At 40.3% G+C, this 13,112-nt stretch overlaps 1 protein-coding gene across 4 annotated transcripts; it reads left to right on the top strand.

Annotated features, from left to right (window-relative positions):
• Positions 1–7,453: 7,453 nt before the first annotated feature.
• Positions 7,454–13,112, top strand: si:ch1073-224n8.1 (zinc finger protein 135). Of its 4 annotated transcripts, none has more exons than XM_062047749.1 (3): positions 7,454–7,609; positions 9,199–9,749; positions 9,825–13,058. In XM_062047749.1, the coding sequence occupies exons 2-3, from the start codon at positions 9,254–9,256 to the stop codon at positions 10,772–10,774; spliced, it is 1,446 nt and encodes a 481-aa protein (XP_061903733.1). In that variant the 5' UTR covers positions 7,454–7,609; positions 9,199–9,253; the 3' UTR covers positions 10,775–13,058. The 4 variants fall into 4 exon arrangements, with proteins under 4 accessions (XP_061903733.1, XP_061903731.1, XP_061903732.1 ...); XM_062047747.1 differs by lacking the exon at positions 7,454–7,609 and adding an exon at positions 13,078–13,112 and having other exon boundaries at positions 8,743–9,749; positions 9,825–10,778; XM_062047748.1 differs by lacking the exon at positions 7,454–7,609 and adding an exon at positions 8,743–8,999.

Below are 13,112 nucleotides of genomic sequence, written 5' to 3' on the forward strand. Positions count from 1 at the left end.
TTCATCCAAAGGGTGACTCAATACAACAAAGCATGTTTGTCCTCTGTGAAAAACAATCATCTGTATTTCAAACGCAAAACACTCAAAGAGGAATAAAACCTGTTCAACTGTGGAGAGGACATCCTGCACTTTGTAATTTGTTGTCTACAAAATGGCTGCTTACAGTGACCAGCGTGAACACAAGAGAAATACATTATTGCCTTTCGGTTCAGTAGGCCTTTAACTTAACACATTGCACATTTCCACTAAATCCACCTTCATCTACTACTCACTGCCCATTTCATTCATGTACATGTGAATACGTAGAGATTAGTTTTTATCATATTTTTATTTTATTCATCTTGTTCTATGTTTTATTTAATTTCATTGTGATTTATTTTTGCTAGTTCATGTTTCATGTAGCACCATTGCACCGAAAAAAAAAAAAAATAATTGTGTGTGAACCCTCACTGACAATGGCACAAAAAACATTTCTGATTCTGTGATTAAACAGTTTGTTTGTTTTGGTAAAATGCAGGTGCAGCTTTCCTCGACACATTTCATTGCTGTTTTTTTTCCCGTTTGTATCTTTTTTTTACACATAATCTCTGTATTTTTTACCTAAATTAAGCATTTTCAGCCATAAAAATGGCTAAATTAACTCAACATATCAACACTACAGTAGTATTTGCTACTATCCTCCTCAGTGTGTTGCTACTTTGTTGAATAGAGAAACTGGAAATTGTGATGGATCATGTCGTATGCATGCATCTACGAAATAAACTCAAACTCAAACTTTGCAGTGGTGTGGAAACTTGTGTGTCTCTATGACCATGTGTGCTACACCGGAATGGGCTCAGCCCCCAGCAGGTTGCACAGGGTATAGGTCAGACGAAGAGCAGCACCTGGCCCTCCAGGTTGGGAGTTGGGCGTGGGTTGAACAATCCTATCCCAGAAAAAGATCAATGTTACATATTCACATACAAGAAACTCCAAAGTAACTTACGCCCTGGGTGAGGTTGAACCCACAGCTTGAGAAAATGTGACGACTAGTAGTGAAAGCCCTTTGGAAACTACTATGCCGGCGACCGTCATCTCTACCAGGACCACCACTAACATCAGAACATGAAATGTCAGAACCATGTTTGAAATCGGTAAAACCGCTGAATTGGCAGCCGAGATGAGACGCTAGAACCTAGCTTTTTGGAAATCAGTGAGTCTAGGTGGACAGGCTTTGGTCAGCTATAGCCACTGGGGCGATGGTGCTGTCCCCGAGCCACAAGGAAGCAAATGAGCCCCACAGCCAGGGAGTGGCCTTGATGTTACAAAAAGATGGCACACAGAGCTCTCATTGGATGGGAGTCTCATAACCAACCGATTCTTGCTGACTGCTTCCGCTCAACAAACAAGACGTTCAACATTAATATCATCCAAGGCTGTGCCCTGACCAATGAGAGTGATGACATCAAAGAGGATTTCCACAACAGACTGCTGACCATCATCCAGGCATGCCCACGACGTAACATTACCATCACCATGGGTGACTTCAATGCCAAGATCAGCAGCAAAAACCAGGGGTGATGGGAAAACAAGGGGAAATAAATGAGAATGATAAGAGGTTTGCCAAGCTGTGTGCCACTACCAACCGGGCGGGAGCTTCTTCCAGCATAAACGGATACAGTGTCACTAGCCCTTATTACACAAAACCTATCGACTATTTCTGCATTGGGGAAAAAGTTCAAAAGCTCTCTTGAAGATGTACAAGTGAGAAGGGGAGCGGAGGTTGCATCAGACTACCATCTTCTGGGCGCCCGCATGAAGCTCAAGCTGAGGCAGAACTGGTCAGGGAAAATCAGCCAAGGCCAGAGGTACAACATCACTGCTCTGAAAGAAACAGCCAGGCTACAAGAGTTTAGAACCACACTTTTTAAAAAGGCCCAGGTTCTGCAACAGCTGAATGAGGGGAGACCATGGATGAAAAGTGGCGGAGCATTAAGGAGGCAATAACATCAACATGTCAGGAAGTGCTAGGTTACAAGAAGCAGGGGCAAAAAGAATAGATTTCAGCAGGGACCTTAGAAAGTATCCCCGAGAGGCAAAAGAAGGCAGAAATAAATAATTGCTGTACACTTGCTAGAAAAGCCAAAACCCAAGAATATTATTCAGAAGCAAATAGAATAGTAAGAAGGGGATAAGGGCAGATAAGAAAAATTACATGGAGGCACTGGCAACAGGGAGCTGTATACTAACACAAAAAAACTCTAAGGCAAGTTTAGCAGGCCAGTAAATGACAGATAAGGAAAACATATTCCAGGCATGCAACAGACCTTCTCCATCAAACCTATCCAAGCAGCCAACATTGACCATCTTATAGTCTGTGATGTTCCAACGAAGGAAGAAATGTATTAGGCGAATCTAGCGATTGACAAATGGGAAGTCAGCAGGGCCAAACACCATTTCTGCAGAAGCTTTGAAAGCAGTGACCACAGTGGAAATACTCTATTCCCTATTCCAAAACATCTGGGGGGAGGAGGACATTCCATCAGTGTGGAAGGAGGGTGCACACTCCCAAAGAAGGGTGACCTAAGTTCCTATTCTAACTACAGGGGGAAAACACTTCTTTCAACCCATCCATTCATCCATCCCATCCATCCTTCCATTTTTTACCGCTCATCCCTCTCATGGTTGCGGGGGTGGCTGGAGCCTATATTCTGTCAACCCCAGCTAAGATATTCAATTGAGTCCCCCTGAACAGAATGAAAGATGCGGTTGACCCACATCTCCGAAATCAGCAAGCTGACTTCAGGAAGAAAAGATCATGCACTGACCAGACAACAACCCTGCAGATTATTTTAGAACAGTCCTTAAGAGTGGAAGTCATCGATATATGAATTTTATTGACTATGAGAAGTCATATGACAGTGTGGATAGGCAGACCATCTGGAGACTGCCAAAACCCTATGAGGTAACAGTAAAAATTACTAGTATAATCAGGAAATCCTATGAATGAATGACCTGCAGAGTGGTTCATGGCCAGCATCTTACTAAAACTTTCCAACTGCAACAAGAGTGAGGCAAGGATGCTTGCGGTCACCGTTCCTTTTTCTGTTGGCAAAAGATTGGGTAATGAAGACATCAACTGCCCAGAAGACACATAGTATCCAATGGACACCTTAGACACAATTGGATGACCTTGACTTTGCTGATGAACAGGCACTTCTTTCCCACACACGGCGACAAATTCAGGAGAAGACATCTATATTCGCAACTCAATCAGCATGCCCTGGCCTTCTTACATGCAACGGGAAGAGCCAGATCCTCAAAGTAAACAATAATAGCATGCCCCCCATCTGTCTAGGCCAGGGGTCAACAACCTTTTTGAAACCAAGAGCTACTTCTTGGGTACTTGTCAGAAAATTTTTATTTAAATTATCAAAAAAACTTTCCGTTGTGAGTTTCCAATGAACAGACAAGAAGCTGTCTTTGTTGCACCAAGCCAAACGCTTGGAAGATTCCGCTGTGTACGCTGGAATGAGACGGGAGGGGTCATCCATTGTCCTCGAAAACTTGATCAAGCTGAATCCAGGACAAGCCCAAGCCCGAGGGATCTTCTTCTTTTGTCTTCAATGTGACCGAAAACAAGGACTGTTTACATACTCCCCATTCCTGTTGAGAAATGTGTTGTTGCATAAACATTGAACATCTAAATAAAAGAGAAGACGAAAATCTTCTTCGTCAGAGCGTGGTGCAGGACTGTACAGAGAGTACAATGGCCAGGACTCTCCTCAATTGAGTCCAAATTGAATTCTGTCTCTGTTTGATTCCTTACCTTTTGTGATGTCATCAGTGTTTGAACCTGACAGTACTGATTAATGCGAAGGTCTACCAGTTTGATACACACTTAAATAAATTGCCAGAAATAGCCAATTTGATCAATTTACCTTTAGCTCTATGTTATTATTAATAATTAATGATATATTTGTGGAAACCCTGATCATCTTAATGATTTCTCACAATAAATATATATAGAAACAGATAAATATCAATATGCAACACTTTATTTTTATATTTTCTCTAAGTGCACATTTTTCAAATTGAACATTTTCAAATGATCACTTCTAAGACAGACTTGTGAAATCACAATATCCCATTTTAACTAGCTAGCCACTAACATTTTTTAACAAATCATGAATTACTTTGCACCATGTTTGTACAAATAATAACTCATGTAAAATACAAAAGTCAACTCTCAAATTTTTAAATAAATCATGTCACACTTTGAACTGGACACCAAATCTGCTATCTGTTTCTTTGTCAGTTAGTGGGAAGCCTGGCATTGCATGCTGTTAACTAGTGTGTTGTACTCTGGTGTGTAACTTGACACTGCAACTCTGAGTGAGTCTTGCAGATGTGCATCAGTGAGGCGTGTTCTGTGTTTGTTCTTGATGAAGTTCATGTCAGAAAAGGCTGATTCACATTCTGTCATTCCGTCTTACATTTTTTTTCCTTTTACGGAAGGTTTTTTGTAGAGAATAAATGATGAAAAAAACACTTAATTGAATGGTTTAAAAGAGGAGAAAACAAGAAAAAAATGAAAATTTAATTTTGAAACATAGTTTATCTTCAATTTCGACTCTTTAAAATTCAAAATTCAACCGAAAAAAAGAAGAGAAAAACTAGCTAATTTGAAACTTTTTGAAAAAAATTAAAAAAAGAATTCATGGAACATCATTAGTAGTTTTTCCTGATTAAGATTAATTTTAGAATTTTGATGACATGTTTTAAATAGGATAAATCCAATCTGCACTTTGTTAGAATATATAACAAATTGGACCAAGCTATATTTCTAACAAAGACAAATCATTATTTCTTCTAGATTTTCCAGAACAAAAATTTTAAAAGAAATTCAAAAGACTTTTAAATAAGACTTACATTTGATTCTACAGATTTTCTAGATTTGCCAGAATAATACTTTTGAATTTTAATCATAATAAGTTTGAAGAAATATTTCACAAATATTCTTCGTCGAAAAAACAGAAGCTAAAATGAAGAATTAAATTAAAATGTATTTATTATTCTTTACAATAAAAAAAAAACTTGAACATTGATTTAAATTCTCAGGAAAGAAGAGGAAGGAATTTAAAAGGTAAAAAGGTATATGTGTTTAAAAATCCTAAAATAATTTTTAACATTTTTTTTCTAAAATTGTCTTTCTGAAAGTTATAAGAAGCAAAGTAAAAAAAAAAAAAAAAGAATTTATTCAAACAAGTGAAGACCAAGTCTTTAAAATATTTTCTTGGATTTTCAAATTCTATTTGAGTTTTGTCTCTCTTAGAATTAAAAATGTCGAGCAAAGCGAGACCAGCTTGCTAGTAAATACAAACCCTGTTTCCATATAAGTTGGGAAATTGTGTTAGATGTAAATATAAACGGAATACAATGATTTGCAAATCATTTTCAACCCATATTCAGTTGAATATGCTACAAAGACAACATATTTGATGTTCAAAATGATAAACTTTTTTTTTTTTGCAAATAATCATAAACTTTAGAATTTGACGCCAGCAACACGTGACAAAGAAGTTGGGAAAGGTGGCAATAAATACTGATAAAGTTGAGGAATGCTCATCAAACACTTATTTGGAACATCCCACAGGTGAACAGGCAAATTGGGAACAGGTGGGTGCCATGATTGGGTATAAAAGTAGATTCCATGAAATGCTCAGTCATTCACAAACAAGGATGGGGCGAGGGTCACCACTTTGTCAACAAATGCGTGAGCAAACTGTTGAACAGTTTAAGAAAAACCTTTCTCAACCAGCTATTGCAAGGAATTTAGGGATTTCACCATCTACGGTCCGTAATATCATCAAAGGGTTCAGAGAATCTGGAGAAATCACTGCACGTAAGTAGCTAAGCCCGTGACCTTCGATCCCTCAGGCTGTACTGCATCAACAAGCGACCTCAGTGTGTAAAGGATATCACCACATGGGCTCAGGAACACTTCAGAAACCCACTGTTAGTAACTACAGTTGGTCGCTACATCTGTAAGTGCAAGTTAAAACTCTCCTATGCAAGGCGAAAACCGTTCATCAACAACACCCAAAAACGCCGTTTGCTTCGCTGGGCCTGAGCTCATCTAAGATGGATTGATACAAAGTGGAAAAGTGTTCTGTGGTCTGACGAGTCCACATTTCAAATTTTTTTTGGAAACTGTGGACGTCGTGTCCTTCGGACCAAAGAGGAAAAGAACCATCTGGATTGTTATAGGCGCAAAGTTGAAAACCCAGTATGTTTGATGGTATGGGGGTGTATTAGTGCCCAAGACATGGGTAACTTACAAATCTGTGAAGGCGCCATTAATGCTGAAAGGTACATACAGGTTTTGGAGCAACATATGTTGCCATCCAAGCAACGTTACCATGGACGCCCCTGCTTATTTCAGCAAGACAATGCCAAGCCACGTGTTACATCAACGTGGCTTCATAGTAAAAGAGTGCGGGTACTAGACTGGCCTGCCTGTAGTCCAGACCTGTCTCCCATTGAAAATGTGTGGTGCATTATGAAGCCTAAAATACCACAATGGAGACCCCCGGACTGTTAAACAACTTAAGCTGTACATCAAGCAAGAATGCGAAAGAATTCCACCTGAGAAGCTTAAAAAATGTTTCTCTTCAGTTCCCAAACGTTTACTGAGTGTTGTTAAAAGGAAAGGCCATGTAACACAGTGGTGAACATGCCCTTTCCCAACTACTTTGGCACGTGTTGCAGCCATGAAATTCTAAGTTAATTGTTATTTGCAAAAAAAAAATAAAGTTTTTGAGTTTGAACATCAAATTTGTTGTCTTTGTAGTGCATTCAATTGAATATGGGTTGAAAAGGATTTGCAAATCATTGTATTCCGTTTATATTTACATCTAACAAAATTTCCCAACTCATATGGAAACGGGGTTTGTAAATACAATTTAAAAAATAGAGGCAGCTCACTGGTAAGTGCTGCTATTTGAGCTATTTTTAGAACAGGCCAGCGGGCGACTCATCTGGTCCTTACGGGCGACCTGGTGCCCGCGGGCACCGCGTTGGTGACCCCTGGTCTAGGCTATAGGTGCTGATGTAAATGTTAGTATGTTAGCTTTCCACTAGCTGAAGAATGTCGGGAACCTCTGAGCTGCCTCAGAACACCAAGATCAGGATCTTTAACTCCATGGTAAAGATTGTACTTTTCTACGGGGCAAAGACCTGGAGAACAACGGTGAAAAAATTATGTCCTTTATTACCGCCTGTCTCAGATGAATCCTAATAGTACACTGGCCAAATACCATCAGTAATTTGGAGCTGTGGCAGCGAACAAAACAGCAGCCTGTGGAGGAAGAAATCCTCAGAAGACGCTGGAGATGGGTTGGCCATGCCCTTCGCAAGCCTGCATCCAACACAGAAAAACACACCCTCTTTTGGAATCCACAAAGTAAAAGGAGGAGGGGCAGACCAAGGAACAGCTTGCGCAGGGACTTGGATACAGATGTGTAGAGGTCTGGCCACATGGGGGAAGCTGCATAGAAATTGGCCCATGAGGACTGGGATTACTGGAAAGCTCTTGTTCGTGGCCTTTGCTCAAAGTTGGGAAATGGCTGTAAGTAAGTTGCTACTATGTGAATATTATTGAATATTATTTAATGTCTGGAGGGCTCTAATAGTGTTTAAAACATGTATTTGGAAGGTCGTAAACTGTATGCTCTAGCTATGAAAATATTGGATTTATTGTTAATAATTCCTATTTTGCGAAAATTCCTTCAACACGGTCAGGCCCAGAACCAATTAACAACGATAAACAAGGGTTTACTGTAACACTGAACAATTTTTTTCCCACATTACATAACTGTAAAAAAAAAAAAAAAAAGCCTTTCAAAAGATCAAATAAAGCTTTAAATTGTTTTAAATTGTGAATAATTACTCTTGGTTTTCCTTTTATCAAACTAATAGAAAATATTTGGTATTTGGCACTATATACCATTTGACACTGCAAAGGACATTGCATAAAATGTACCAGTTTACCAAACATACTTTTAAATTAATTACATTGAAAACTAATACAAATAAATCATCAAACTGTCACCTCGTTTTAGGACTGTACTTTCTGAGCAATCAACAGCGTCCTCTAGCGTCATTATTTGTGAACAACACACCATTCATTCAAATAAATGTTTTCTGTCGTTTGTTTTTGAGAATGAGTGCAATATTGGTACATTTTGATGATTGATTGCTGTGTGACAATAATTGACACCACGCCATGGGAATACTTACTAACAACATCCTTAGACTGAGAGATCGACGATTTCACGGTGAATATAAACCTTACATGTAGATGTATGATTTTAGTCGTTGAATGCTAATTTGAGAGCATTTATGATTTTATTATGACGTCAATGCTTCTTAAATTGTATCTTATACATTTTTCTAATAAAAAAAACATTATTTGCAATTATAAATTATTAGCCTTACACTAACTAAATTTTAGACATCTTTTTTTTTTCAACAAGCACAATTAGTTCAGGAGAACTTTCGGAAATATGAACTGAAGTAAATTAATTTGTGTCATTAACGATCATTTTTTCTCTTTTTATTCTACATTTGTTGTTTTATTCGCACCAAGTGTATTACATTTATTAGGAAAGTGAATTCCATATTTTTTAAACACTCAACAGATGAAGCTCTTGTCCAATAAGAGTTCAGATAAAGTGTGACGTCATATTTCTGCGACGGGCCTCAGTAAACAGTATCGCTGAGCCAGATTTAAAATGGGAGACGAATATATAGAGCAATGTTTACATCTTTTACGGATACGATGATATTGTCCCGAGTAGTATTACTCAGTACTATATAATTAGTTTACATAAACTGTGTTTTGAGGAATATCCACTGAAACGAAGAGTGTCTGTTGTAGGTAACGTTAGCTTGCTAATGCGAGCGTAGCGTGCGGACCCAGTTGTTTTTCTCATTGACGTCAAGCCAATGGAACAAACGTAAGTGTTGTTACCCGACTCTCACCTTCACTATCGACCTATTCTGATGCCTATTTTAGTGGTCGTGTTAACGGAGCTGCTTTAAACAAACCAACTAAAGTTCAGCTATGACTACCAAGCGGGCAAGCTTAAGCTACTCCAGCAGCATGAATTTAAATAGTGGAAACCGCAAGCAGAGTATAAACCCTATTCCTGACAGGACTGGGCCAGAATCCTGCTACGATCGCAAGCCAGACAAGGCCGAGTATGTCGGCATGAGTATCACATCGCTGAAATCCCGCCTCGCCCCCACCATTCAAACTGTCATGTCGACTGCTGTTGATACTCTCCTGGGTGACGTGGTGCTTGTGCTCAACGAGACCCATCAAGAGTTGCTGCACAAAGAACAAGAGAACGAGAGACTCAAACTGCGCCTGGAGGTGTCCGAAAGGGAGTTGAAGACTTTACAGGAGTGTCTTTGCAGCGCTCAGAAGCTGATCGACCAGCTTCAGATCTCATACACCGGCACTCAGAACATCGGTCAGTCAGTTTTTGTAGCACCGCTCGACCGAGACCATCAAAACCCTCGTAATGTGAATGGAGCCGGTGTTGACCTGGGTCTAAGTGGTTCTGTGGACGAAGCACTTCATGGGTTTGAGCCAAGAGATGAGTACAAAATATGCCAGCTGTCTATTCAACCAGATGGTTCTGTCACCAACCATGTTCTGGGCTCTTTTACAACAGACATGTGCACCGACACCAACACACCAGGTAAATAAATGTGCTGTACAAAATTGTTAATTTGTGTCTTCAAAGCTCTTGTTCTTCATGACGTGTCTGCTTTAGATGACAGGCAGCCCCAGGGTCCGGGGGAGAGTACCAGCTTTGAAATTAAAGTAGAGCAGGGACCAGTTTCAAGCTCCAGTCAGACCAACAGGAAGGACCCGCAGAATGACAACAGAGTGGGCGATGGAGAGCAGTCGTCACACACCGTGAGCTTCATTCAAGTTGGAGAGGAGGGAGCATCCCAGCATTCCTTCACCCACTCGATGCGTCATCAAAGGCCCATTCGAGAATGCACCAGTGTCCTGCAGCAGGGTGTGTTGGATGGACAAAAGCCACTGGCGAGGACTTCTGGACCCAACAGAGGTGACAGTGTTTCTCAGGGGAGACCTGGAAACTCTGCCGGACCCTCTAGTGTGGACACTGCAGTTGATCCCGCTAGCGATCGTCCACATCATTGCTTAGAATGTGGGAAGACATTCCGTCTGATTTCCAGCCTGAAGAAGCACATCCGCATCCACACAGGAGAGAAGCCCTACCCTTGCAGCGTCTGCGGCCGCCGATTCCGCGAGTCCGGCGCCCTCAAGACTCACCTGCGTATACACACTGGGGAGAAACCGTACTCGTGCTCAGAGTGCGGCAACTGCTTCCGCCACTTGGACGGTCTGCGCAAGCACAGGCGCACGCACACCGGAGAGAAACCTTACGTGTGCTCCATATGCGGGAAACGTCTGAGCCGCTTGCAGCACCTCAAGCACCACCAGCTCATCCACACAGGCGAGAGGCCGTGCTGCTGCCCCTTCTGCAACCGCGCCTTCAAGGAGCCCGCCGCGCTGCGCAAACACATAAGGACACACCGCGAAGAGGGCGGACACTTGCCGGTCACAGCCAGCGAAGAACCGGATACAATTGATGACATTAACAACCTGCACCCGGCAGCTCCTTCTCCCCAGATGAGGTTTGGTGAGTGGGTGCCGGAGGAGGAAGACAACTCAGTTGTTGACTGTGTCTAGAAAGGTAAACACTGGATTAAGGAAGACATTTGCCTTGGTGTGTCCCAATCATCTGTGTTTGAATGAGAAATGCTTATTGTTGGATTGACAGCTTCATTTTGGCTGTCTGAATGCTAGGATCTTTTTTAAAAAGCACTAACAAATGAGAACAAATATTAATAGAAATTTGCTGGCCAAGGCACAGCAATGCTATACTAGCCAATAAGAAGCCTAAAGAAAGTCACTATATAGGCATAATATTAATATCAGTGAATCAGAGAAAAGAGTAATTCTGTCTTGGTAAGTCAGCAAATTGGTACAAAAAATGTTTTTTTTATAAATACCTGATTTGGTATTGTCTTTTTTTTTTCTGTTGAGGCATTTTCCTGCTTTACGTTCTTATACGTTTTTAACTTCCTGCCGCCGTGGTAGAAAACACATATGTTACAAGTTGGTCAGCTTCTTAACAATCTTGACTATAAAGTTGAGAACATTGACAATTCTGAAAGTGCCTTGACTGTTTAAAATGATCAATATTGTAATTATTACCTGGAATCCCTGAAATGTTTTGCTATTCTTTATTACAGTCATACCGCGTTTGATGGGTTTTTGTCGCCCTAATCAATCGAAATGAAACTAAGAAAAGGGAGAAAGCACGAAGCGTTGAATAATTTTGATCTTATAGCACCAAATAAGGTGAATCTCTGTTTCTGTGGGAGGCGGCGTGGCTGGGTTGATATAGCGGCCGTGCCGGCAACTTGGTGGTTGCAGGTTCGATTCCCGCTTCTGCCATCCAAGTCAGTGTAGATGTGTCCTTGGGCAAGACACTTTACCCACCTGCTCCCAATGCCACCCACACTAGTTTAATTGTAGATAATGGGTTCCACTATGTAAAGCGCTTTGAGTCTCTAGAGAAAAAAATACTATATAAATGTAATTCACTTCACTGTTAACTATTTGGCTCATTGACTAGAGTTACACGTTTCATATTCCTTTTTGCACACCTTTTCATTAAACAAACCGTGTGGAGTTTGCATGTTCTCCCAGTGACTGCGTGGCTTCTCTCCGGGTACTCCGGCTTCCTCCCACCTCCAAAGACATGCACCTGGCACGAGTGTGTGAATGGTTGTCTGTCTATCTGTGTTGGCCCTGCGATGAGGTGACCCCGAGAGGGATAAGCGGTGGAAATGGATGGAATTATATTTACCAACTACTCATTCTATTTGCGGGTCATATGTAGTGACTTCTTTAATCCAACAGGTGACGCCTTTATGAAACAGTCAGCCAGTGTCAGTGCAGTGCCAATACGGCCAGTAAGTGTGCCACACACTCACATAAGCGTAATTTATTCATCACTAACAAATACCATAATTAGAGGCTAAATACACACAACACCAACTTTTGTACCATATTTCCCTTGAAATGCAAGCTCACATTCCAAGTTGTTATGGCGCTAAACTATTCACATGTGTTCACGGCATGTGTTTTCACAGAACTTTTATCATTTTAATTACGGTTTAGCTCTCTAGTATGGCTTTTTTTGTAATTGATCATGTCCTTAGTCCATCTAGTTCCTGACAAGTTTCACTTTCGAGTTTTACTTTTGTGTTGTTTCTACCAGCCCATTGAAACTGCCTAAAAGCTAATATGATCCAGTACAAAAATGAAGCTTTATAAAGCTAGTAATGATCAAATTGACAAACAAAGGAAAATGCCACCAAGTGTATTTTGATGCTCTTTTATGTCTGTAAATATGACTGTATTTATGTCATTCTGTCTAATGACATTGCATTTGTTGTTCATACTATTGAAAATATAAATATGCTAACTCATAGTGTAAATATACACTTAACTTTTTCCCAAATACTCCATATAGTCTCTGAAAATAATAATGTGTGTCTTTTTTCGTGTATGCTATATTGTGCTCTAATGAGCTCCTGCTATCGAAAATATGCTCCAAATGTAAACTATGTTGTCGTAAAGCCACAGTATGGCTTGTCAAGGTAGAGTTCCCCCCTGATTATACTGTACTTCTACCTTGTATGATCGTAAATAAGGCATTTGAATGAAGCGTTAGGCAAAAAAAAATAGAAGTCTGTGTTTATTGTGAAATTACCTTTCTATGCTTCTGTGCTCAAAATGTAGTGTATCCCTACCCCTTCCCAACATGTGCATTAAGTCGACTGTAAATGTTTCTAAATTAAAAGGCCTTATTCATACTTGACCTTTATTGGAAAGACAACTTGTTGCCATGTGGAATTAAGATGCCCCAAGCTTAGTATACTCTAAAAGTATCCAATGGTTTCCTTTACAACCTGGATCAGATGCCTCATGTAACAATGAAAGGACATGGAGAGTT

This window comes from Entelurus aequoreus, linkage group LG05, assembly GCF_033978785.1.
Source record: "Entelurus aequoreus isolate RoL-2023_Sb linkage group LG05, RoL_Eaeq_v1.1, whole genome shotgun sequence".
Taxonomy (NCBI): Eukaryota; Metazoa; Chordata; class Actinopteri; order Syngnathiformes; family Syngnathidae; genus Entelurus; species Entelurus aequoreus.

Excerpts from the sequence above, each read along its gene's own strand:
- si:ch1073-224n8.1 (XM_062047747.1), top strand. The coding sequence starts at position 9,107 with ATGACTACCAAGCGGGCAAGCTTAAGCTACTCCAGCAGCATGAATTTA. Across the intron at positions 9,750-9,824 it reads CACCGACACCAACACACCAG|ATGACAGGCAGCCCCAGGGT; the intron begins GTAAATAAATGT and ends TGTCTGCTTTAG.